The 26,929-nt window shown below is 49.2% G+C and overlaps 1 protein-coding gene across 18 annotated transcripts in view; it reads left to right on the forward strand.

Annotated features, from left to right (window-relative positions):
- Positions 1–26,929, forward strand: part of PHACTR4 (phosphatase and actin regulator 4) — an 80,847-nt gene that overhangs the window by 48,453 nt on the left and 5,465 nt on the right. For 9 of the 18 annotated variants that reach the window (XM_074563299.1, XM_074563306.1, XM_074563301.1 and 6 more), the window contains 7 exons: positions 16,812–16,988; positions 17,437–17,517; positions 20,679–20,843; positions 20,974–21,333; positions 24,732–25,323; positions 26,037–26,251; positions 26,722–26,872. In XM_074563299.1, coding sequence (XP_074419400.1) covers positions 16,812–16,988; positions 17,437–17,517; positions 20,679–20,843; positions 20,974–21,333; positions 24,732–25,323; positions 26,037–26,251; positions 26,722–26,872 — 1,741 coding nt within the window. Of the gene's footprint in view, positions 1–4,888; positions 5,791–8,002; positions 8,331–8,393; positions 16,449–16,811; positions 16,989–17,436; positions 17,518–20,678; positions 20,844–20,973; positions 21,334–24,731; positions 25,324–26,036; positions 26,252–26,721; positions 26,873–26,929 lie in introns of those variants that run through there. The other 9 variants (XM_074563309.1, XM_074563312.1, XM_074563311.1 and 6 more) reach the window with 6 other exon arrangements.

Genomic DNA, 26,929 nt, shown 5'->3' on the forward strand with positions numbered 1-26,929 from the left:
GAGAAACCGCGTCTCACAAGGTTGTGATTAGCCGTACCTCCTGAACTGTGGGTGTTATCTCATCTCTTGACGTTTCCTTTAATTATATGAAATGGCCTTGACACTGTAAACAATTGCCATGGCATTGTCCCTGCAGCTTGCGTGAGTCAATGTCATGCATAAACAGCGTTGGCTTTGGGGGATCTGATCTGGGTATGTCGTGGGATGTAAGCGTACCTGTTTGCGATTATCGTGTCTGCTTTTTGTGCCATATTCTGGGATGGCGCTTCGTGCTGGTGTCTGTCACCGGCTTGGTTTCACAAGAGCTCTTGGTGCTGGCAGAAAACACCGGAGCATCAGGGCAGGGACTGAGATTTCAAGAGGAGCCTACGGGGGTTAGGCAGGGAGATCACACTTTGCTTTCGGCTCCTTTGGGCCTCCCTAATTCTCTCCCCAGTGAGCCAGTTCGAGAGGGGTAAGGAAGGGGGATGCTTCACAACCCAAACCCAAGAGTTGCTTTAATCGCTTTAGCAGCAATCTTTTACTCGGCGGGTTTCAATCTTAAGCTTCGCCGCTGCTTGGAGACAGCGTGGTGGTTGAGCAATGGTAAATATTTGGAGGGTTGAGGTTCACTCACTGTCATGCTGGTGGCTCTTGTCTGGGTGTGCCCCGTGGTCTGGATGTGCCACCGTTTAGGGTGGTCCACGGTCGATCTATGAAACGTATTTGGCTAGATGAACTTCCTAAGCGTTATCTTGTTCCTTAAATAGCGAATAAAGCTTGTATCAACATGAATCACAAAGTTGATAAACTGGAATGGTTCCTCTTGGAGCTGTCTTCTTGTATTGGGCAAATATTTATCCACATTGTTTCAAAAGGCATATTTGTGCAATAGACGGAGGTCAAACCTGTAATTACCTGTTAGATTCACTCCGGTAGAAATGGCTTGTAAAAACACAACACGCTTGAAGGAAGCTTTTAAACCTGTTGTTTGTGTGTGGATCCGAAGTTACGGTTTAAAATTTCAGATTTTATGGGAGTTTTCAGTTGCACGGGTGCAAAAAAGCGTTTTTCGTGCTGAATTTAAGTGCCTTAAGCCAAATCTATCTGCCGTTTCTTTTAATTTCTGAACCGGGGCAGGGAATCTGGGCTTCTCTTCCAAATATATCTGCTCGAGAAGATCAGAAGCTGAGATTGTGTGCCAAACTTGCCTTGCATTTTAATAAGGAGCTTCTAGCCTAGTCAATAATTAAAGCAGAGCAGGTGCGGTGGGGAAGTTGGGTGTTCCCCAAAAGCTAAACCAAGGCGCTTTTGTAAGTCTCCCCGGGCAGAGCCAAGTGAGTGAAGGATGGTGGTAGGATGCCCTGGCACTGCCTGGCCTTTGTGCAGTAATTTGGAAAAAATGTAACTTCAGACTGAGGAACTCTAGGTGTTGAAGGATAATTTGGCTGATTGGTGCGGCGTGCCTGCGGTGAGCCCTTCGGGGTGGCAGAGGGAACGCTAAAATCTTTTGCTGCAGTTTCATCTTCGGCTCTGAAGAGCGAGTGCGCTTGCTGAGATTTTTGTGAAACGCTAGAAAGAGGAAATAAGGCTCGTACAGAGAAATCCTGCCGCCTTTCTTTTCAGCTAGCATGTGGGCAGAGAGGCTTTCAGCTCAAGACGTAGTTTGTCATCTTGAAGGATTAGAGGTAGGAAGAGAAATTTGGGCTCATTAGTCTTTTAATGAATCAGAGCAGAGATACTAGCCTGTGGACCTTGACCTGTACATTGCAGACTAGAGTTAAATATAGTGCTACCTCTGAGGGTTAACTTCAATTTAATCTTATTTTAGAGGTTTAATATTTACTGCTGTTCTTGCTGTTAACTCGCAATCTCCAGTGTAGTGCTTGTCCCATCAGTTTTATAGGTGGCATAGACGGATTTACTTCAACCAAAGGACTCGGTTATTTTGAATAATATCTGTATTAAGCTGTAAAATCTTAGGTTTGTCCCATGAGGTAGTTAACACAGACAGAGGATGTGTCTGTCAAACACATCTGTACTGCAGCCGCTCGCTTAGGAAGAGCACTGTGTCCTTGTGCTGTGCCAGTCCTAAAAGCACGTGCCGGGTAGTGGTTTGAAAGGCGAGGGATGTATTTTTGATTCATGCTGAAGCTCTGGTAGTTTTGTCATTCTTTATCTCCAGTGTTTTGCAGTGGGAAGCCTTAGGTGGTGTTAGTTTATGGGCTCTTCTGAGTGTCTTAATTTTTTTTGCTGAAGGAGAGGGTTAAATAAGAGTTAAGCTAAATGCCATGCCTATTTCTTCCCTAAACAATGGAATAATTAATGTAATTTTCTTCTCTGTGTTTTTGCTTAATGTGTTCCTAATAACATAGCTGGAAGTGGCAGATGGGTATCCTGCCTCTGAGCGCTTCACTGTTGGGAATATGCTGATGCTTTGCTGATGCCTGATGCCTTGCTGGAATGTGTCCTGTATCTGTGCTTCCTTTGGCTTCTGACCAGTGTTTCTTTTATTGCTGCTTCAAGGTGCTCCAAAAAGTAGTTTGTCAGCTTTGGAGGTTCCCTTGCCTCAAGATGGCATAGCTGTGAATCACTGCGGTGATGGAGTTAGCCAAGATGTGACTGAATCTTTAATTTTGTCAGGATGACATTCCTTTGCCTTCCCTCACTAGTAAACAAGACAATGTTTAGCATGTGTTGTAATTATAGTGAATGGTGAGGAGGCATGGAAGATGATACGTTCTCAGTACTAGCTGAAATGGGTTCTCATTGAAAGTTGCACATCTTCTGCTGGAAAACAAGGCTGGGGGATGTTTGGCCTTAAGCTCCTCTTGGCCCCAAGACCTACTACGCAGTTTTCTTTAGCCTGGTCCTTGTGACGATTAAGCGATTTCCTTGTGTTCCAGCCACCCGCTGTGATCACGAGGCTTTCCAGGAGCATGTCCTCAGCTTTATTTTCCTCTTCTAAACGTGAGGCTGGACGTGCTGTCAGTCAGCTCGTTGGCAGAGGCTGCTGCTGAGCCCGGAGCAACGCTCTTCCTCCAGCTGTGCTCCATCCCGGGTCAACATCTGGGCTGCTCTAGGACATGGGTCGCTCACTTTCCCCACCACCAGCACATACATGGTGGCAGCAGGGCAGTCCCTGGTGTGGTAGCTCTGCTGGGGCAGATCTTGCTTTCTGAGATCGAGCAGCTGCTATCACCGTGCTGGCGAATTGTTGGGGACAAGGCGACTGGAATGCTGTGGGAAATAGGAGTTTCCCTCTTGGAAATGTCACAGGAAGCGCGGAGGAAATCATGTGGCTCAGGAGCGGTTACCTCACTTGTCTGTCTCATCCGAACCAGCGCCCTTTCATCAAAGCCCACAGAACCTAAACAATGCGATGCCAGCTGGCTTATAAATAAACCATTTTCCATTTCCACACCGGGTATCGGGCTGACTTTTAATACCACGCGAGGAGAGAGGAAGAGCGTCACGTTGTGTTGCCTTGCGACCTTTCAGATCGACTGCCCGGCTTCCTACCCGCTGGCTTCCCCTTGGGCTGCTCTCCTACTTAATAACTCTTCCACATGCTCCTTTTCGGAGCACAGCCCAGAAATGGTCAGCTTTGTAGGTGGCCAGAGCTGTTACATATATATATATTTATTTTTTTTTCCATATTCTCCTTGTTCTGCCAAAGCTGCTGAGGATTGCTAGCAAACAGATTGTGGTGAGACTCATCCAGAGTTGTGGGGCTGCCACTTCTCCTCCTCCTCCTCCCTGCCCAGCCCTCCTGGTGTTGGCAGGTACCATGGGCCCCTGTTAGTATTTCAGGTGGGTACATGTCCAGCAAGGAAAGAGCCTGGAACATCCTGTAGCTCCTGCTGACTCTTCTGCTGATGGGCTCTAAAGGAAAACGCCCAGTATCGCTGGTTTTAAATAGACAGCTCCATCTGCATGGATGGGATAACGCAAGAGTCCTTTTTAATGTTCCCGTGGCTGAATCATGGAACATAAATGTTTGAGTCACCGTAGATGAATGCGGTGTTTCACGTTGGTGTGAACTGAAATGTGAACAACAGTGCCTTTATTAGAGGAGCTAATATTTGTGCTCATTATGGGTTTCATTAGATTTTAAAGTGAAACAAGCCAGAAGAGTTCCTTTTACAATGTATATAAACAGACTATTAACATTTGAATGCCGGGTTTTTAATGGGATGCTGCTCTGGATGGAGAGGAAATGAAACTTCAGAGGAAAGCGATGTACCCCACTTCTGGGGCGTTTACTGCCCGTCACCAGTCCTCTTGTTGTTTTATTTCAGCCATCTGACTCTCCTGAAATCCTGTAAAACTTTCATGTAACTGGCATTTCTTGGTTACTGCATTTTTAGCGGAAAATATTCAAAGGCCTGTCAGCCGTATCCCTTTTTGCGTTCCCGTAGAAAGCTCTTTGCTATTTCAAGTTCTTCCTTCTCAAAAAGGTCACCTGTCCCTGAGGAGTAAAGGCTTTGCTCCAGTTTCTTCTAGTTGCTGCTGTGTCAGGTGGCCCTTCTGCATTATTATGGGAATTTCAGACATTTTGTTGCTCGAAACGTGGATTTTCCTTTACCCTCAATGTGCAGTTGTTCGGGGGCTGACGTTTTGTCTCGCTGCTGTTGGTAGAGCTGAAGCAGCCTTAAAGGACGCTAAACCCTGAGCGTGGGTGCTCTGCACGGGAGCTGGCGGGGAACAGGGACAGGTTGCTTTGTCCCATGTTTTTCCCCAGCTGTGAAACAAAGCGCTATGAATGAAAAGGGTTATTTAAGAGCACAGTAAGTACGGTTGCTCTTACGCTCTGTCCTCGGGCTGGAGTGAGACAGAAACATTTTTTCGCATTGTGTCTGCTGGTACAGAATTTCCACTTTCCTCAGCGGAGCTGGAACTGAAGGATGGACGGGCAGGTTTTTCTTTTGGCCACGAGTCCACCTAGAAATGACGTTAGTGTTACTTTTGATTTGGATTTCTGTTGTTCTTTGCATTTTGTTGTTCCTCTTTGTGAGGGTCCAGAGGAGGCCCCGGAGATGCTGGGAGGGCTGGAGCCCCTCTGCTGTGAGGACAGGCTGAGAGAGCTGGGGGGGTTCAGCCTGGAGAAGAGAAGGCTCCGGGGAGACCTTCCAGCCCCTTCCAGTCCCTCAAGGGGCTCCAGGAAAGCCGGGGAGGGACTCTGGAGCAGGGAGGGGAGCCATAGGACGAGGGGGAAGGGTTTTACACCGCAAGAGGGGAGATTTAGATGAGATATTGGGAAGAAATTCTTGGCTGTGAGGGTGGTGAGCCCCTGGCCCAGGTTGCCCAGAGAAGCTGTGGCTGCCCCATCCCTGGAGGGGTTCAAGGCCAGGTTGGACGGGGCTTGGAGCAGCCTGGGCTGGTGGGAGGTGTCCCTGCCCAGGGCGGTGGGGTGGAACTAGAGGATCTTTAAGGTTGTTTCCGACCCAAACCATTCTGTGATTCCGGAAGGGTTTTTGTTCTTTCTGCCCCAAAGAGGAGAGAGTTGTGGCTGATGTTTGAAGTCTAAACCCAGCTGCAATGAGAACTGATGCAGATTTGTAGCTCTGCTCCTTGAGCATCCCTGCATGTCGGAAGCAAATATTAGTGCTTCTGGTACAAACTTTATTACAAGTGCCTTTGCCAAATAGTCGTCTTAATCTCTTTGTGATGGTTTGTGAGGCCTGATCGATGATCCAGAGTGCTTTATTGCACGATCGTCTCTTCGCAGCCCAGTGAGTAACCGCGCAGCACCAGAACCCAAGTAACTGTCATGCGTGTGCTTGGACTGCAGCTGCTGTGAATTTAGAGGTACTAGTTTAAATCTCTTTCATTGAAATTTAAGCTAATGTTGCATGTTTTACTAATGCAGAAATAAAGGGTCAGGCACATGATTGTGCTGCTGTTCTTTAACAACCTCCCCTGCGTCATCTGTTCTGCAGCAGAGCTTTGCGCACTCTTAATTCACAGCAAATGCAATATAAAATGCAATGGCTTTAATCTCCTTGGAAGTCAGGCAAGTCTAGATACAGTGTTTAGTGTTCTGTAGCATTCCCAGATGCAGGGATATTTTTTCCAGACCTCGGTCCAAGCTGGACAGCTGATTTACAGACTTGGAGGAGTCTTCCAGCCTCTATCTCCAAACTTTGTGGGTCCCTGCCAGATGGCAGCGTATTTAAATAGCTTGAAAATGGCTTTTTCTTTGTTTCAAAGCAGAGAGTCTTCAATGAGGTGGAGCATGCCTGTGAATCAGGATGGTAATTGCCCACAATGAAAATCAAAAGTACTCGGAAGACTGACTGCTCTGGCTGACCAGACAGAAACGGGCACGGAGATGTCTGGTGGTGGGAGGTGGAGAAGAGCAATGCTTTCGGGAACGTCCATATGTTCCGCGCGAGGGAGGAGAGTGCTATTTGCTCCTCCGCCCCCGTGGGTCTGCTGATCCCTTGCTCCTCCACCTGCTCGTGCTGTCCATGGGGATGGCGGTCACGTGCTCAGCCGGCAGGTGAAGGACAAGTTAGGTGTGCCGAGGACCTGGGGGGTTAAGGATGAGCGGGTGCTGGTAGGGGCGGAAGGTGCAGAGGCGTCCCGCTTCCTCCCGTGTTTTTATAGCTGTGCTTCAGAAAGGAGGAGTGGATTTTCCAAGGTGTCTGGATGGCATGTCTAGCACGTTAGTGGAAGAACCAAGAGCATCAGCGTCTTCCAGGTGTGTTTGTGGCTTAGGTGGAGTTTTACTAGATCTCAAAACCACCCCTTCCCTTTTCTAGGGTCTGTTGGCTGCAAAACTGCCTCCCACTGCGACGTGCGGTTGTGAGCGGCGATCTCCGTGGCTGGGGAGCGGGCGTTCGCTTCGGGTGTCCGTTCTGACTAACGCGCAGCATTGATTGCTCCCAGCTGCACCAGCCCAAATTGACAATCTTGGATTTTGTTGTTTCCCAGAATAGCAGATTTTTACTACTGGGACTGCTGCAGTAGCGAGCTCGTCCTGAACTCTTCCTGGCTGCCTGAGTAACATTCAGCGATTTTTTTTTTTTTTTTTTTTTTTTTTTGAAGTACTGCGGCTGCTTGGCCTGACAAGGGCAGGGACCTCGAGGGCTGCAGCAAATCTTGGTGTGTTTAAAACTCCTTTTTCCTACAGCCCTTCCTACAGTGGAGAGAACAAACCTGGATGTGTCAGTCGGGTTCGAGTTCCTGGTTAGTCACTGGTGTGATGCTGCAGCAAATTCCTGTATGTTTTTGAAAATGGTTTTTCCTTTTCCCCTGAGTTGAGATTAAGCTTCTGGATGTTTAAAGGCTTTTTTTTTCCCCCGCTCCTCTGTGGTGTGGTGTACAGGGGTTGGAAATTATATGTACATTCACTGAACTCCTAACACAAATTTTCATGAAGAATTAAAGAATCCAAGTGGACATATTTAAACTCTGGAGATCTTTCTTATTGTGATGCAAACGTTGAGGGGGATATTTGTTACCTTAACCGTCAAGTTGTGATATACAAATGAAAAACGAACTCTTATTTTCCTTCTTATGTTTAAATTGAATGAGAAGACACGCTCCCTGCTCCTACCTTCTTCCTGGTAACTTTAGTGGAGAGAGGATTTGCTGTGAAATTGTATCTTTTCTTAGACATCTGGCTAGATGCAGACCAGTTCAGGCACTCTTTTTGAAATTCCCTTTACTCTGAGGATGGCGCAGCTGCTACAACAGTTAGAGTGCCGCGCTTTCTCATTGACGGCTACCTCGGTCTGTATTTTACAGGCTCGGGTACGCTGTTACCTCCTTGATCCCATTTGGGAGGTGAAACCCCTCCGTGCGTTGGCATGTGTGCTTTCTCCAAGCCCTTCCTTGAGCAAAACACCCCGCTTTCCCCCTCTCCTCGCTCCCAGCTTTTCTCTCTTCTCCCTAAACTTGATGCGGGGAAGGAGCGAGGCGTGTTGATGATTTGGATTATGCAGCTAAGTGGCTGGAGCGTGGCTGGCTGTCTCCTCCCCTTCCTGAGCTTCGGCCCTAGCCAGCTCGGCTCTGGAATGACAGGCATTCCTGCGTGAAGGGAGCTGGCACGGACGCCTATTTATGAGAATCAAGTGCCCGACCATGGGGTACGGGGAGCACAGGACCTGCGCCGGACCATCGGACACTCATGCCGTTGCCTGAGAGTTGGCAGCCGCCTCGCTCGCCGGGCTCTTTCCCAGTCCGAAGCGTGGATTTATCATTTTAAAGGACTAAAGTGCTCTCTCAGGGTAGACGTTTTTTTTTCCCTCTCTCCCCCTCCCGCCTGCTCCTGGGGAGCTGCTTAGAAAAGAATCTAATGGGGCAGCCGCACTTTTCGAGACCGGTAAATCCAGCTGCTTTTGGTGAGTAATGGAGGGCAAGGGAGACGGAGGAAACTTTGGGGCTGCGGCGGGGCAGGATTGCAGGTGAAACGGAGGAGTCGGGAGGAGTGGAATGCGGGGCTTGTGTAACCTGCGCCCGGCTTGGGAGCTGGGAAGAGAAACCAGAGAAATAATTCCATTTCCTTCCTTTTTCTTACTCATGTCACATGCACTCACAGTGTAACGTGTTCTGCTGATCTTTGGACATTCTCCAAGCTGCAGTTTTTAGGGATAGCATCTGTCTTGGATGGCCAGGTTGAGGAGACGCAACCTTTGCAAAGTGCTTGGACAGCGGTAAAATTCACCGGAGCGGGGTAGGAGCCATCCCCGATAGTCTGCCCGGACCAAAGCTGCCCAAAATCACCTCCTTGTGCGGGATGTCACCCAGCTTTTTGGGGCAGCTGTGGTAGTTTTGGGGGGAGAAAGGGCTTGGCAGATATCTTCCTGCTTGTTTTCTCTCTCTACTCTGCGAGGTATCTGAGTAACTGGCAGGCTGTGTAAACACAACCTTGCTTTAAGTCTTGGAAGTAGCACCACTTCCAGAGCGCGGTGCGTAGCTCAGTGGTGTTTCCAGGTCTCTGTCTTGGGTGCTGTTCCCAGCGCTGGGACTGCCGTGCCCTGACTATAAGAAGGGGACTTTACACATCTCGTTCTTCCCTTTTATCTCATCCCGACTCGCTGTCAGCTGTCTGGGCTGAGTTGCTTACTCTCATCTGTAAAGTGGAATTATCTGATTTTTAGAGAAACACTTGACATTTGCACATGGAGAGAGCACCCTGAGATACAGAGTATTTTTTTTCATTCTCTTTCGCTTTTACAACTTTGAACCTACCAAGTATTTTTAGGGCTTGGATTAAACCAGTGATTCTCTCTTCCCCACCCCCAGTTCACTCCAGCTTGTCTTGTTCGAGAGCCGCTAAAAATAAGTGGTATTGAGAGAGTGGAAGGGAGAAGTAAAACTTCAGTCTTCTTCGTAGCGTCGGTGGAGATTAACAGCAGCATCTCCTTGGGTTTATGTGCTGTTAGAAACCGACCTGTTCAGTCTTGGGCTCTTTCTTTCATCAAGCACCGGAGACGGTGGTAATTTTTAGGGGAGCGGGCTCACTTGGTGTAACGGCGTTGTCCTTTGCCGGAGACCGGAGGCCAGCAGACCCGGTGTTTCCTCAACTGGTCATTTGCTATCTGCAGTCTCTTCTGATGGCACAGCTTGTGTAGCTCCCACTGAACAAATTGTGGACTTGAAGAGATGGTTCTCGCATTAACTTTGGCAGGATGCTGTTGAAAATAAAAGTCTAGTGAAGATTATAGTGATCAGAAACGTACAAAAAACAGGGAAACTGAGGGCTGGGACTGTTTGAGGCTGTTTTGTGACCACAGTCTTTTATTGCTTTAAGGTCAGGATTCACGTCTTGCCTGGACCATTCAGGAAATGCACATGAAGTTTTTAAAGCTGTTATAGGAAGCTAGAAACATTTACCTAAAGTGCTTTTTTTTGATACTTTAACCTTAACAGCATTTCCCTCAAAAGACTCTTTGTTTGCCTTTTTTTTTTTTTTTTTTTTTTCCTGAGTTGTAGCTGTTTGCTTGAAAGCTTTTTTGGATTCTTAACTGCTCTGCCCGGCACAACAAAGCCAAAGAGGAGGGAGCTGAATTATTCTCCGGCCTGTGCATCAACAGTGTTTTGGCAACGGGAGGGTTTGTTGCGGTCCCACAGCGTGAGCCGGTGAGGATCCCGCGCAGGCTCGGTGTCGCGAGGCAGTCGGTCCCGCTGTAGCCTTAGGTCCAGGCTGTACGGCAAAATACGCCAAAGCTGCCAAACGTCGGGTGTCTAATGAGCAGCCACGTTCTCAGCAGAAGCTTCTTGATGCACCTTCTGGGGCTTTTGTGATAGCAGAACTTCAGGTGTGTGCGTGACTTAGGAAAATAAAGGTGATTAAGCAGAAGTGTTCCGAGTTGCTGCCGTGGCATTGAAGCACCTAATTTGTCTGAGTGCTTTTTAGCTCTCAGCTAAGCGTTTACGCTGTGTTTTGCTGGAGCGTAGTCTCGCTGCTGCGGTTCTGTCTGTCTGCGAGCCTTGGGGCTATGACTGTGAGACAGAAAAGCCCGGTGAGCTCCTCGGGAACAGAAACTCGTGGGATTTGTGGAAAATCTGTAGTAACTACTACGATAAGAGCTGGATCAGGTTCTGAGTCAAGTGGGGTTTGCAGATGGAAAGAATCTGGCTCAAGCTCATGATTTACATGCTGTGCGAGCCCTGTGTCAAAGCAAAATACTGAGGCTTTCTTGATTCCTTTGGGAGGGTGTCTCTTAATGAAGATCAAATTTAACAGATCTTACACTTCTGAAAAGGACTGGGGCGAAGAGCCTGTTGTGGTGCCGGCAGTGCTGAGACCCGTCTTCTTCTGGAGTTAGTTTGCTCCACCAGCTCTTGGATGCCTGCAGAGATATTTCGGGGAGAAAAGCCGCATGTTCTCAGTCTTTTCTGAACAACTTCAGTCTGCAGTCCTGTCCTGGGGCTCCTGACCCTTCATCCTTAAAGGATTGTGCCGTTTTCTTCATGAACACTGGAGAAATCAGTAGTTTCCCTCCCAGGCATGTAGCAATATAATACGAATTGTCAGCATCTGGGATGCAATTCTTTGATTTCTTCGTAGCCTTCAGCCTTGCTTTGTTAGGGTCTTGAACTTGAATCTTGAAGTGATTTTTTTAGCTTATGTAATGGCGTGCCAGTTAAAAACAAAACAAAACTTCTCCATAGCCATGCTGGCTTTTGATGGTGTGGGGCCCGAGTTAAAACGGTTTAAAAATTCACCAGGACTAATCCTGTGATGATGTACACTAGATGCAGCCTGGGTTTAATTTTTGGTTTTTAATCCTGTGCGTCAGAGGTGCCGCGCTCTGTTGCAGGGATCTTCCCTGTGAGAGATGATCCTTTGTGAAATAAATGCGTTTTTGTTTGTTCATGTTGGTACCTGAAGTCTCTACTGTGCCTTTTTCAAGGCTGGTGGTGCATTGCTGTACAAAAGGGTATTCTGGGGCTTCATTTCTGAAGGTGGGGGTTAACTATCTGTGTTCACACGATGGCTTTTCCTCCCTCGGACCACGGTGTGACCATTAAAGCATTACATTTATACGTTGGTATTTCCTAAAGGTCAGCTAGAATGGCTGCTTGCTCTTGCGAGTGTCCCGTGTGGATGGCAATGATGTGAACACGTGTGGTATTTTTAATTGACCCCGCGGATCCTGGCTCTGCGGGTTTGAGCCATTGAGAGCAGCAGTAGAAGTGAAAGCTTTAGCGTCTTTAATAGGAATGACAGCCCCAAGCCTGACAAAAGCTTTGGGAGCGGATGACACATGCAGCACCGCAGCCACTTGCCGACTGCGTGATGAGCTCGGAGACCAACTGCGAGTCTCCGGCTTCTTCCACTGGAAATGGTTTCTCTTCTCTGGGGGGGGAAAAAACGACATTACAGCTCAACACCACCCATGTTGTTGCACAATGGTTTGCACCTAACACAAGGTGCGGTGGGAGAAGAGCGTTTTCTGTCAGCATTTTAACGGCAAGAGTTGAGTAAATGTGTGTAGCTGTCTGCAGGGGGAGGGTTTGAAGGACCAGCTGGCCAGGCGTACTGGTGGAGAACTGCATCCCTGGCTGCTTGGCACTGCTGGAGCTTTCTGCCGCCTTGTGTCTCTAGGCTGTGCCAATTTTGTGACGTTTCCCTAGACTATTTCAGTCTAAACATTTTGGGTTAACACAAAATCTGCTGTTTCAACAGCTCAAATTCACCTGCTTGTTTTGATGGAACAGGATCGGGGTGTCTTAAGTGTTTTAGAGAGAAGAGCTGAAACGGCAGCAGGTTCTGGTAGGGATGCCAGGGCATCACTCCCTCCCCAGACACACTGGGTCCTGGGGGTCTGTCCGAGGTCGGGTGCTCCAGGACATCTCCAGGAGAAGCACCCACGCTTGCCTAGGATGATGTGCTGAGGTTGGAGTAGATCTTTTGTTGTGGAGTTGTTCTCAGCCAGGGCTCTGGAGCAGGTCGTGGCATTAAGCATGGCGTGCTGGTGCCAGGGTGGGCTCTGCGGCGCCCTCCCTGCTTCAGGGTCACTTCTCTGAAGTGGGTGATTCATGGAGTTCTTGCAGAAAGGTTAAACAAGGTCATGCTTTGGCATGGGGACACAACAGAGACCTGCTTTATTGGTAAGCTCTTGACCTTCTAATGAGGACTCTGCTGGGTTCACCTAGGCCTGTGTGACCTCGCTTAACCTTTTTCATAGATTTGAAATGGGTTTTCCAGCCTGGCACCGCAGTGGAGGTGAGGCTGTTCTCTTGGACACGGACTTGCCGTGCAGGTAAGTAGCCTTGGTGCCAAGCAAGGGACAGGTCGGGCAAGGGCATCAGCTCCCTGATGCTTCTCACCCTTCCCTTCAAGTCCAGTTCCTCTTTTTTTTTTTCTTTTTTTTTCTTCCCGTTCCGTTCCCCAGGCACTGTGCTGTGGTTCCTTAGCAGTTTCCCCGTGCATGACTGGGGTAAGGAGGGATTTCTGCCTTGCCTTGCGAAGCAGCTTTGGGACCCTCCTGTACCTTGTAGAGCGGAACAAGAGGAGGCGCAGAGAATCCACCTTGCTGCTCCCTTCGCAGTGAAGGCAACTTGGGCCAGAAATGTCCTCGCTGCACCATTTCATGGAAGTTTGAGCTGGAAATGGGCTGTGAATGGAAGGGAAGGCCCTTTTGCAAGGGAGTGTGAGCGCTATCTAATGTGAACAATCACTGAACAATGAGGTTATTTAAAATACAGATCAGTAAAGCACACCTACAGCTGCAGATCCACCTACTAATTAGCACTAAATGCAATTCATAATTGCATCACAACAGGCTATTTTAAATGTCTATGTCCGTCTGGTAATTAGGGATGGTAAAAGGAAGAGTGCTGTGGAAGGGATCCAGGCACTGCAAGCCCTCCTGGGAGCAGCCTGTGCTGCAGAACTGGAGAGAACGAATCCCATTTTGTATCAGGGGGAGAAATCGCTTTCATGGCATCGGTATCACCCTGTCTTGGGATGTTCTCACCGTTTAGTAACGTGTATTGAGTTTTATTCTACACAGAGCAAAAGGGGTGGTGAAAATTATTTGGATTGTGCTTTTATGCTACGAAGGGATACATGGTTTGCCTGTCTCCCCCTCTTTCATTGCTGTTTTTAGACAAGGAACTGATTATAAAACATGAAAACCGAGTTTGTTCATGTTGGACAAGACCTGATGCACAGCACGAGCCTACAAGCAGTCGGTGGCATGGCGGATGGAGCGGCAGGGCAGGGAAGCACGAACCGAGTTATTCAATATCGATGCTGAATGTCATTGTGAAACCCAGCTTTTGTGTTAACCTGCGTGATTGCAATTAGTGGCAGTGAGGCACCGGGTGTGAAACTCCACCCTGAGATGGTATTTGATTTGACAGGCAGACCTGGACTGCGGGAGCTGCTGAAAGAGCTTCATCCGCCTGGAGTAAAACTCGCACGTGGGCTCTCCCCCACCCTTCCCGCTTTCAGCTGCTCCTGCGTTGGGGGTATCGTGTGGTATCGTGTGTCTCCTGCAGTTTCGGCTCATCCTTTCATGTCCACTCTTCCTCCCTGGCTGCTCGGAGGCCACTGTGGCAGGGGAATGCTTGTCACTCTCCCTCTAATTGGAAATGGAGACATCGCAGCTTGATGAGGTCTCCGGTCATTAATCCGCGGACCTGATGGTTGAGTTTTCTTTTAATAACTTATTTTGCTTAGTGCAGCACTCTGACACCTTGGGTGGCAGAGAGCACATAAGTTACATTCCTCGGAGCAATTCAGGGAAGGGGTATGTATGAAGTGAGCTTGGTACGACTGCCTTCAGCGCTGTTCCTGCTCCTGGGGAAGGTGAGGGAAATGCCTTTGCCTGGCATTTGGGATCCAAATTCAATCCACAGCTTGTGCCTGGCAAGCGCTCTTGCCTGCCTGGTAAACTTTGGGAACGCTCTATTGAACAAAGTGAATACTGCTTTTTAAAATTACATGTACAACTCCAGGGCTAATGTTCTAGTCTCTGAAGAAAGTGCCTCTAAACATCCAGACAATTTCTCTTGGGTTTCTGGGAGCTTGAAATGCCACTTTTTTTGTCCCCACTTCCTCCCTCCCTCCCTCCCAGCAGAAAATCGCAGAATAGACACGCAGAAAATCACAGATCGGTGCTGACATCTTGTATGTTACTTTCCACCCAATTTCTCTCCTGTTATGAAGCCAGATTTTTTTTTTTTTTTAAGAAGCAGTTCAGATGCTGAATTGATCTTGCTTTTTCAAATAAATGTTGGCTGGCATCAGCTTTTCTCTGGTTCTGAGTGAGCTTTCTGTTAGGTGGCTGATTTTTAAAAAAAAAAAAAAAAAAAAAAAAAAAAACCAAAACCAACCAAACAGAAAAACCTCATCAGCCACCACTGTGTGAAATCTGGAGTCCCTGGCTGCTCTGAGACGACTGTGGCAGGGGAATGCTTGTCACTCTCCTAATTGGAGCGAGAGGAGAGAAACCTGGACAGAGCTGGAAGGGTCATGCATTTTTAGGTAAAGTCTGAAATGGCCACAATTAGCCTTTTTCTTCCTGCTGGTTAGCACAGTGGTACTTTCTTGCCACTCCAGCCTCTCGGTAAACTGGAGTCCTGGGCTGGTTTTCCTTGTCCTCCGTCATTTGGTGAAAGACGGCACTTCTCATATGTGATCTAGATCCTCCTGCTGAGATACCCTTCGGTTTCCCTTGTGCTGCTAGCATGGCCTCTGCTCTTCTCTTCCCTATTATACAGTGATTTTCCATTTCACTTGTGCTCAGACTGAAAGACTGGGGTCTGTCAGTCCTGCGGTGTTGCGCAGTGATGGCCTGTCCCCAGCCCAGACGGCTGCTTGGGAGCCTGGGGCTGGGGCTCCCTGTGCTTGACGCTTCCTGGGGTCTGAAATCTCATGCTGGGAACCAGTACAGGGTTGCAGGTAGAGTTCCACCAAACAACTCATTTTTTTTTTTTTTTCCTGTTTGGGTTTGTTGTGGTGTTTTGTTCCCCGCCCCCCCGGTCCTGAATCTGCCCTTCCCCATGTCAGCGGGAATCCACTTTCCCACATCTGGGTCTGTATCCTTGGTGGATGTTTGTAGGATACAGCAGATACGTTATTAGCTCTTTGTCCTATGTGCAAAATGGCTTTCCCCTAAAATTCCTTTCCCAATCTCTTTGCCTCAGGAGACGGGATTTTTGGCTGAACTTTCTGCGCGGCCTACAGGGTATTGTCTTTTCTGCAGGCGCGTCATACAGACTTGTCTGAAGTTGACTAAAAGGTCTTTTGCGATCCCAGAAGGCTTGCAAACTCCACAACATTTGACTTGGAGGCTCAAAAATAAGACGCGCAAGTGCAATTTGTAACACGGCACCTCAGCCTGCGGTATGCGGTGTTTGGCAGGAGCATGTCGTAGGGCTGTAGGAAATCTCGAGGCTCTGTTCTCGACATTGCGTGTTTTCACGGAGTTCTGCGACGCAGCTTGGGTGCTCCTGTCTTTTGCAGTGCTGAAGCCAAGGGATTCTCGGTCTGTAAATTAAGACCGCGAAGCGGGCCACCAGCTGGCTTCACTTAGGTTGTGTGCGCTCTGATTTTTATTTTTTTGCAGGCATTGCTAGATTCTGCTGATTGTAAGTGTTCCCTTATGTTTCATCAAATACCCAGAAAGCAGCCGCACCAGGCAAGCCAGAACTGACAGTCACCAGCTTAGCGTTTCATGCTCTGGTTCTGCGTCCCAAGTTGTTTCTTTTTGAGCTTTTTTTTTTGTTGCAGCAAGTTGGGGGTTTTTTTTTTGCCTGTCCCTTCCCGCCTCCGTGTCCTTCTTGTGTTGTTCTCCAGAGACATCGAGTACAGTAGGTGGAGCGCGGGCTTGCATTGTGTTGCTTTCCTGTGTAGTTGTTGCTCTTGGCCAGCTTTGCCGGCCTTATTTATAGAGGGAAAAATCAGAGAGGCTAAGTTCTAGCACATGCAGCTGTTGTAATGGGGCTGGTAGTTTCAGTGTGTGTAGACAGTCATGGAAGTCGTCTCTGCAGTCTGGAAGGTATTTGTGTTCATGTAATTACTTGTGTCTAGCACCACTTGCTTCCAACTGAGGATGAGAAGCTGCAGCAAAGTGACTCGTGTTCCTGGGGCGAAGCCGCGACACTGCAAATTTAAACTAATCCCCGTTTCATGGGAAAGCCTCTTATCGGTTACCCTTTGCACTGTTAACATTGGAAACCCCACTCTCGTCTCTCCCCCAGCTAACGTGAAATGCTGACGGGTTACGTGAAGGCATGGAGTCTTGCTACCTTCTTTGCATGAACGTGCGCCACCGTTTCCCAGTGTACAAGGGGCAGGCTGGGGGGAGATGGCAGCAGCTATCCGCAGCACAAAGGTGACTTCTTTATTGTTTTCCGTACAGCCGAAGAGGTGGATCACCCCCCAACTGATGCCAGCATGGGGGTAGACGTTTTGGAAGCGGGTGACACCACGCCTCCTACAAAGAGGAAAAGCAAGTTCTCAAGCTTTGGCAAGATCTTCAAACCCTGGAAGTGGAGGAAAAAGAAAAGCAGTGACAAATTTAAGGAGACTTCGGAAGGTAGAGTAATCGGGGCTGGGTGGGAGTCCCTTCCTCTGCTTGAGAAACCTGCCATTAGCCACCTGGCTAGTGAGAAGGGCTTGCTGTCACAAGCCTGAGTGCTGACACGTGTAAGAACCAAAATGTGACTTTGGTGATGGGCCGGCACCTGCAGTCTCTCCAGAAACACCTTGCCATGGAGCAGTAGTTTCAGACAAACAAATTCCTTTCTTGCGAGGAACCTCCCCAAGCAGCTGTGGGGAGGGAGGGTTTGCTCCACGATCACCAATCTAGTGTGAAGCACAGGCCTGAACGTGCAGTTCCCTCCTCCCTCCTCTTAATCCACACAAAAACAGTGAAATTTGAAGCCCTTTTATTTCCTCCAGAGGATCCCTTTAAAAAAAAAAGTATCTTCTTGAACTTCTAGCTTACCCTGTTTTCTGAGTGCTTTTTTTCAATTTAATATCAGTTTTAGAACGAAAGATTTCTATGCGAAAGCCAAGAGAGGAGCTGGTAAAAAGAGGGGTTCTGTTGGAAGACCCTGAGCAGGGTGAGTCTGCAAATGAACTTCTCCTCCTCCTCCTCCTGTCTGTGTTCTGTGTAGCTGATCTTCCTCTGGCAAAACCTCACCCTTGCAACCATTTGGTTTTTTGGGAGACAAATTTGATGGCTCTTTGCTAAAGTAGTTCCTGTCTGTTTGTCTTGCCCTCTTCAATATCCTCCCTCGTCTGACTTTTGCACCTGGCAAGGAAGGCAGCCCGCTCAGTTAGGAAGATGTTGCTGAGAAGGAGCAATGCCTGTCCTAGACATCTTCCTGTCTGCTGCCAGCGGGGAGGGAAGGGGTGTTCTGTGTGTCACTTCCTATCCTGTCCTCCTTGTACGTGTCCCTCTCCGGCCACCTTGTCTTGTCCTGATAAGCTCCTCTGTCACACTTGCGCTCGCCAGCTCCAGACCGTGCTGTCACCATCGCGGGAGAGGCGCTGACCTCGGAGCTGAGGTTCGCAGGCCGTAGGCTTGGAAAAAGAAAGCGATTGTTAACTTTGGAGCTGCCTGGGTAGGGGCATTTCCTCAAAGAGTTATAGGCGAGATGCTTCATGGTACGGTGTCATAGTTAGTCATGCCCTGCTGTCAAAGTTGTCTTATCTCTTCTGTCATCCCTGATGCCTCTGGGTTGGGGCCATCCTGCGAAGATAGCTCTTCAGGCAGATCACTTCACCATCTAGTCACCTGGCTACGTGTTGGGTGATGTGGCTACAAGGGGAGGGGCCAGGAACGTGTGGTGGGAGAGCAGCCCACCCGTCTGGGTGGCAGCCTGGTCTTTGGCTTAGAGCGGTGTTAAAATTGCACCCCAAAAGGCGTTCTGCAGAGACAGCCTTCACCTCATGCAAATCTCAGGGTTCTTCTAAGAAAGATGCAAAGTGGAAAAGTAGAGGTGGAAAAGTGGAGGTGAAAAAGTGGTTTTCAGACCAAACCACTGAAACCAAAACTGAGAGGAAAAGTCTTAACGCAGTTGTTTGCGGCTATACTGTAATGAAAGCCATCTGCAGCTACCCAAGGGTGTAAATGGTGGGCTGGAGGAAGAGTTCACTGGGGTACAAAAGTGCATGAGCTCACAGGATGAAACTGTGGAAGAGAGATCAAAGGCTTTGGGTAACAAACTTACAAGCAGAGATGACAGAGGAGAGATCTTCCAAACTGCTAGGGTGTAACAGGAGCGTGGCGGAGGGATGGAATTATTTTCTGCTTTGAGTCATCTGATCTGGCTTAAGAAACAGAAGATGGCTATAATCTGGACAAAGTGCAAACCCAAGGTACGAGGGAGCAGTCAGTATTGTCAGGAGGGTTAGATTAGAAAGCGCATTATCTTAATCCCTTCTCTGAGTTTAAGACACTTGGGCAGTCATAAGACGGTGGTGGTAGGTTATTGTATTTGCTTGCAATTTTAAAACTTACAAGGTCAGTTAATTTTCTTAGGCAAGTTCTTAAGGGGGGAAAAAAAAGCTGGAAACCCTTTGAGAGGAGTGAGCGAGGAGGTGGGGCAGCGGTATAGCAAGGGCTTTCAAACCCGGCGCAGCCGGGAGAGGAGACCTTGCTGCTCTCTGGGCTGGTGGTCAGCAGGTTGTGCTGGGCTCACAGTAAGGAAAGACGATCGCGTTGGACTGTGACCTTGAATGAGGTCACTGGAACTGAAGTCGAGAGTAATGTGGTGTGAGGAGGCTGGCAGGAGCATTCTGTGTGTGCCAGAGAAGGGCATGCAAGGTTTGAATCATCAGGAAAGCTAGATCGTACTGTTCCTGTCTCCTGGCTGAAAACGCCAGCTAGACAGAGGCGATTGCTGCCACAAAAAGCCCCAGCTCATCTCTTGAGTTTCAGCCCTGACTGGGGAGGAAACTCCCTCTTGTTGCTGTCTGCGCTTCCTGCGTTGTGGGGAAGGGCGGCAAAGCAAGTGAAGTGAGGCAGCGCCGTCTTCCAGCTCCTCTCAGGAACCAAGGCTATTTATTTATTTATTTATTTATTTTCAGAAAAGAAAGCAGGGGGAACTTTTGGCTTCTTGGCATCTTTGCTTTCAGCTTCTGAATAACACCAGGTTAGGGAAGGGGAGGGTAGTACCTTGGCGGGGGGTGGGGAGAAGAGAGGTAAAGGCGGCAGTGGAATAAAGAATAAATCAACAAAAATCAGAGCAACAGAGCATGGTGGGGTCTAACGCCTGGGGGGCCCATGCTGCCATACACTGCAACTGCTCGAGAGATGGTAGCCTGGAAATGTTAAGGATTTTTTAATCAAATTGAGGACGTATCTACTCAAGTTTTCTTGAGTCGGAAAGCAGTCAAAATGGGCCCCTTTAGAGTGGATGCTAACTCTGATTTGGGGAATAGTGTTATGAAGAGTTTGTTCTGTCGGGGCGATTAGAGGCAGAGAGTGGTTGAGTATTTCCTCATTGTGACTAGGGCTTTAAGTGCTCTCAAAAGCATGGGCTGAAAAGAGGATAGTGGTTTTTCCCAAAAAGAGATCTTCAAACATTTGGGAAACTCCACCTGTAAAAGTAGAAATAGTCAAGATGAGCTACATCAGATTCTGGAGATGTATCACTACCTCTGATTAAAACAAAGGTAAAGAAGTGAGGAAATACACCTTTGCTGTGGGATGTTTTGATTAGAGCAGTGATTTTTGTGCCAAATTCAGGGTAGAAACAGAAAGAAAATAGAGGTGCTTAAACTAATGTTAAGACTTTACCAAAACCTAATAGTGCACATCCAGTAGATTACTTGGCCAGTGTTGGAATTTGTATCGCAGCAGAGAATTTGGGAATACTCCGTAATGGTGGGTAGATACAGAAACTGCTAGAGGCTTTTAACTGCGATGGCAGCTTCCTTGGGCTGTGGCACAGCGTTGGGCATACTCCTTTTCAACGCAGTAGCATTCTTTCTAAACAAGGTGGTAGATTGAGGCTGCTGAAGAAGAAAAGCACTTGATGGGATACGGGGCTGTACTGTTTTGCTTGTTGCTAATGAAATCAAGGGCGCTCAGCTTCAGCTAGCTGGTGTTGCTGTGCTCTCCTCTGCAGAAGGTAGACTGAAGACCAGCTGTTTCGGAAGCCAGAGAGAAGCTGATGCGGATCGATGGCGGTTCGATCAGCTCAGCCGTGTCTCCTCCGTCTCCTGCTTTCTGAGTGTTTTCTGTTTGCTTCCTTCCCCTCCCGTCCCCTTGCAGATGCTGAAGAACCGGACAAGCTCAACCCGCCCGCACTGAAGAATGGCCACACAGTCCCGATCGGTGGTCCTGGGGTTTGTAACCTGGCCAACCAGGAGGAAGAGGCCACAAAGCCATCCAGCCTTAGGAAGATTGTTCCAGCTGAGGAACCAAAGAAAAGGCAGGGTAAGAAACCAGATGTGTACAAAATTGGTTGCTTCACGTTCTCCCAGGACCAGTTTTGGATTCTCTTCTGATTCTTCCCACCCCATTCTGGGTCTCCCAGTCTCTTAAACTGAGGTGTCTCACTTTTCAGGCTCATCCAGCAGCCACTCTGGGCCTGAACCGGAACCACCTCAGGAGCCACATGTTCCCAGACAGCCTCTGCTTCCTCCAAAAAGACCTCCCTCCACTTCTCAGGAGGCAAACGAAGCACAGGCAAAGGATCCAACGCCTGTCAGCAGCGCTGCAAAAACTGCACCCTCCACCACAGCCCCTGTTGTGGCAAAGACAGTCAATTCCACAGCTGCCCCTTCCCCAGCCCCCAGGACTCTGCCCCCAGCTCTTGCCAGTGCCAACACTACTGCTCCCACGAGTACAACCAGTACAGCTCCTGCCAAACAGCCGCCCGTCCCTCCTCCCAAACCTGTCAACAGAAATAGCAACTCAGTAATAGGTAAGTGCCTCCGTAAGCTGGTTTTTGTACCCTGGGTACCGTTCATAAGGGACAACTTTTAGTATGATGTAGCACATGTTGTATAATGAATGTGTGACCACCTTCCCTGAATACAGTCCAGTTTGGACTCAGAAGATCTGCCAGGGCACACGTGTGCTGAGAACAGTGTAATTACTGGAGTCTTCTGCCGTAAGCCATCCAATCTGTCAGACGTGCGTGTTTCCAACAGCTACCTGCAGGAGGGAATCTCTGCCTGCTTTTGGCAGGAGGCGGGATGGCGCAAGGAAGAGGGGATGGCATTTCTCTGTCAGCCATAAGACAGCGCCTTTGAATGCTGATGATTCACTGAGGGATGGGTTTCGGCTGTGGGCAGCCAGGATTGGTGGATGGTGTATGAGATTTTTATTTTTTTTTGCTTTGCAAGACTATGGTCAGTGAGAATTGATACTTTGAGCTGGTCTTTGAAAAAAGCAAAACCAAAAAATCCCCATCACACCAAACAAGGTCCGTTATGGCTGTCGTTGTTGGGCCATGTGGTTTCCACTTTGGGCAGAGGCGCCAGCAGCTGGCAGGGGTAATTCAGACTTCTCTGGTTATACTCAGGCACCTTCCCTAAGGTCTGTGGCCAGCGCATTGCCATATTAGTCTTGTCCTGAAGTCTTGTCCCATGGATAAATCAGCTCAACTGTAATTTGAGCTGAGTCTTCCCACTTAAGGAATTAAATGTCTTTATCTCTGTAACTTTTTTAAGTAGAAGGTCTGCGGAGCGTTTCTTAAAGCTGAATGAGTCCTTACTCTCTTTAGAGGTCTTAAAGATGCAACACTGCTGGAGTAAATGAGATGACTTCCATCCAGTCGATGGCCTGTTGATATTTCACAGACCACCTGCTAATCTTTGCGCTGGATTAGCAGAGGCTAGTACAGATCAGGAGGGAGGTTCCTGGGAAGATGAATCCGACAGGTCTGCGCTGTTATCGCAGAAACTGGAGGCGTTACCCAGGTGTGGTTTGGGAGGCAGTGGCAGGAGCTTAGATCGGGTGCAGGTTACCATCTGAAGGAGCCTGGGCTGCTGCTTTCAGTACAAACTGCATCTCTTGTTCTGCTTGGGGCTTCTCCTTGCTCTAGCAGGTTTTGCAAGCGACCTTGATAAGGTATTAAACACTCCTGTATGCCAGACCAGCTTGATTAGTCTGACCATGCCTGAGCACTCGATGAAATACTTTCTTGTTTTCCTTAAGCTGCTTGCACACATCACAGATGGTATTTGAAATGCCCCAGCGCTAATTGCAGGAGGTACTTGCGGAACAAAAAATGTGGCTGAAGACAACACTCTATCAAATCTATGTTGAGACCCAGCCTGTCGGGCGACACCACGGGGCCGGGCTCAGCGCACCTGCGGCTGCGGGGGTGTGGAGGAGAGGAGAGCAGCCAGCCCCTCTTTTGTCTCCTGGTTGAGAGGCTTTGCAGCTCTGCAGTGCCCTGCATCCAGCACAACGGAGCTGTAACTGCAGCACGCGTGCAGGCGTTGCTGTGCCAGCCCTGTTTTGTTGCTGTGGATCAACAGCAGCAGCGGAATTGGCTTGGCGAGCTCTCCACAGGTCTTTGATGCATGCTCTGACTCGGGCATGTGTTAGTTCTTGTGCTGCTGCTGCTATTATAACCTAAGGCAAGGGAGGACTCAATGTGCAGATCGCCCCTTTGTTCTGTCGTGAAGATGTTCCCTTGTGTTCATTCTCTGAGCAGTTCTGGTGTCTGATGCAGTAGCTGAAAATAAGGCTCAGGAATCACTTACTTTTGGGGAGTGGGAATTTAATCAGCATCAGATTGAAACACTTGCTTTTGGGGACTGGGAATTTAATTGGCGTCAGCTTGAAAAAAAAAAAAAACAACCAAAACCAAGCAGTGCAAATGGTGCTCGGTGCCGCTGCTGGGTTTCAGGAGCCACAGTTGCTGCAGCCTGTGCTAGAGCACCGGATCCGGCCGCAGTGGCATGTCACAAGGGGCTGTGCCTGCGTTTATCGCACTGAAGGGAGACAGGCTGGCTCGGGAGGATGCTCTGAGCGGCGCCCAGTCCTCCTCTGTCTCCTCTCCCTTCTGCCAGCTACTCGGTCCCTTTCAAAATCTGCCTGTCCTTACTCGCGCCTGGTCCTGCCAGGCTTTGGGCGCTGCTGAGGAGATACTGGAATACCTCTGGGCTGAAGTTGATGCGAGCTGAGGGCACTCGGTGTTTCGCACAATCTGGCCCTTAATCTACAAGGGGAAAGTCTGAAAATGCTAAACATCCCAAAAATGTGCCCACCTCTCTCCAGTTATGCCGCTTTATCTCGGTGAAACACTCCCCGCTTGCAGCACCCTCTTGTGGTGTTTGGTACTGCGGATTCCTCCCAGACCCGTCCTGGGGCCACCGCTGTGTGACCATCACCCGCTCCAGCTGAAACGTACAGGAAACCTGATCCTCTTCAGGCAGGTGGGCAAAACCTTTCCAAGCCCTACAAGCCATTGATACATGAATGTTAAAGGCTACAAACTGCTAAAGCAAGAGCAGTCTTCACTGGTGCAACTTCTTCCCTAGGAACCAAAGGGTGTTTGAGGAACCTGAGACCTGCCTGCCGCAGGCGTTTTCTGTGATACGACATGTTTTCTATTTCTCCCTCTCTCCTCCACCGCACAGCAGACAAACTCTGTGTAGACTCAAGGCTCTTAAATATTTTTGGAAGTTTTCTAGTTATTTTATAGTAGCAGAGACGTTTATATGGGGCTTGAGGAACAGAGCGCAGAAGGAGTACAGCAGAACCTCATCCTCAAACAGGCAGGAGCTGCTGGCAGCAAGGTGTTCTTAGGCTGGGTCTGGCAGGTGAATGGAAAGGGAGAGAGCACGTTGCTGCTTGCACTTCTGACTTTTGCCTTCGAGAGCGACTTCCCAAAAGGTTTTTTTATGTGCAAGGGAGTTGTTAACACAACTGGAGTCTGAGGTGTCCTGGATGTCTCAAATTCCTTTGCAAACCGATGCTGTAAATATAGCCATAAAGTGCCCTACATACCTGCATTCCTTGGCTGAGGCAGTGCGTTGGTCGGGGTGAGCTCCATCTGCCGTCACTTGAGGGCTGCTGCTCTTTCTCTCTCTCCAAAGCAGCAGGATGCACGGACCTCTCCCAGCCTGCTTCTTCATGGCTGCTCTCCCAAGTTTTACCTTTGCTGCCGGAAGGACAAACTAGAGGCTTGCAACCTGGTTATTTCTGGCACTGTGTTCTAGCAGAAAAGCAGCAGAGATCGCTTGGTCCAAAGCTCTGAGTGCTTTGCCATGCTTATTCCGCACTGGTGAAGGATATCTGGAAAATGCCCTGTTAAATATAGTGGCTTTTATGATGTTGTGGTTTTGTGTTTTTTTTTATGTTCAGCTGAACTTTCTCAAGCAATGAACAGTGGTACAGGCTTGTCCAAGCCTTCCCCTCCTCTCCCACCGAAGAGAGGCATCCTGCCTAACAACACATCAGAGGTAGCTACCACTTCCAAGCCCCCGAATGACAGGACAGTGACAGCTAACCGCCCTGCACCAGTACCGATGCACATGACCTCTGCTTACCCACCACCCTCGCCTTCGCCGCCGCTGCCCACGCACATACCCCCGGAGCCTCCACGTACGCCCTTGCCTGCATCCACCCCTGTCTTGGACCCTCCACGCTCCCTGGACCTACCCAAAGAGACAACAACGACTCCTCTTCCTCCTCCTGAAGACTTCAGGTCCCTGGAAACGTCGAAGAGGATGGCAGAGCAAGGGTTCGTCGAACCTCACGTGCTGCCTCGCCTGCCCCAAATCCCGTTGCACATCCGTATTCAGCAGGCTCTGGCGAGTCCGCTGCCTGCCACCCCTCCTGCCGAGGGGTCACACAGGGCTCACTCGCTGCTCTTTGAGAATGATGGCTTTGGAGAAGACAGTGGCACCCTGGGCAGGACGAGGTCCCTGCCTGTCACCATTGAGATGCTGAAAGTGTGAGTACCTCCTGCGCATTTGTGTAGTAAACACCTAACAGTGGTGTGGGTCACGCTGGGCTCTGAAATGTTGGTGTCATATTCCCCGCTTCTGGCCACAAAGCTGTGATGGTGACGAGGGCTGTGGGCAGGGCTGGCTTCTTTGCTGGTTTTTGCAACAGCCTAGAAACCACTTTGCCTGTTGGCTGAGTCTGTGTTTCAGGCTCTTAGGGGGCCAGTGCACGATTCCCCATGAAATTAAACCTGGTTCTGGGATTTTATTGCTCACAAAGGGAAATGGGTTCCAGACTACAAACACAGGCTGATGCCAGGAATCCAGGCCTGTCTTTAATTGCACCAAGACAAAACAAGGTCCTGGATTTCATCCATTTGTGGCCTTCCTTAGCCTTTCATTTTGCAAAACAGAAGTGCGAAAAGGACTGTCTTGTACTATAACAGAGTTAAACCTGTAAATCCCAGACTAGGGAGGGGGAGAGGGCTGTTTGGTTCTGCAAAGAACCTGCCTCTGGCATTTCCTCTGCCAGAGCTCCCCTGTGCTTTGGAGAGAGGGGACGGTGCAGGATCGTGAAGCTGCTCTTGCATCTCTGGTTCCTGGGCTCCCCACAGACTTGCATTCTATGAGCTGAGGAGAGATAATACGGTGTTGGTCTCAGGGGTATTCCCCAGGACACTGTGGCATGTGTTAAGAGATGTAATAGTGTGCTTCTCGTTAGTCCAGACGATGAGGAAGAGGAAGAAGATGACCAGGAAGAAGAGCAGAATTCGGGCCCTCGTGTGTATATTGGAGATGTCACAGTCATCCCAAAACTGGTGCCCCAGGTCCTGCCAGAGGAGCAGGAAGGAGAGGAAGGGATGAGCGACTCTGACTCGGAGGGACCCATCCTGTACAAAGATGATGAGGATGAGGAAGAAGATGAAAGCCATAACAGTAAGGCTTTGACATTGCAGCTGGCTGCTTTTTTTTTTTCTCTGCTGAACTTGTGCCTGGCTGTATTGAGATCTGGATCAAAGAGCTAGTTCACACAGTGCTTCAAAGCAGCTGGTTCTTGGTTTCATGATGTACCACATGTCCTCTCCCTCGCTTTTTCAAAGGCTCTCCAGCCAAACCTGTATGCTCACCTGCTGAGATGCATCCACTCCAGTTGCAGATGGCTCCTGCAATAGCTTGTGCTGTCCCAGCCCTTCAGGTTGGGATAGCATTAGGTGAGCATGTGGGCATCACGCAGAAATGCTGGCTGTTGCCGTCGTGACTGGCTCTGGCTAGCTAGGGAGCTGTAGTGCAGAGCTGGGAAAGCAAGCCCCAGGGGAGAGCACAACTGCCAGGGGCACGTGGCCGATATCGCTGTGCTCAGGGCACCGCCGTCTTCAGTCGCATCCCATTTCTCTTCCTCCCCACAGGCACGCTGGCTAACAAAGTGAAGAGGAAAGACACGCTAGCTATAAAGCTGGGGAACGCAACCACGCCACAGGAGGAGAAGATTGTCTTCCCTCGGAAGAGCAAGGAGGAGTGGAACGAAATTCGGCACCAGATTGGGACGACGCTGATCAGGTACGAGGAATGGAGGAGGGTGTTACGTTTGAGCCCTTGGCGTGGCGTGTGAGGGGT

The sequence above is a fragment of the Larus michahellis genome, chromosome 19, assembly GCF_964199755.1.
Source record: "Larus michahellis chromosome 19, bLarMic1.1, whole genome shotgun sequence".
In the NCBI taxonomy this organism is placed as follows: Eukaryota; Metazoa; Chordata; class Aves; order Charadriiformes; family Laridae; genus Larus; species Larus michahellis.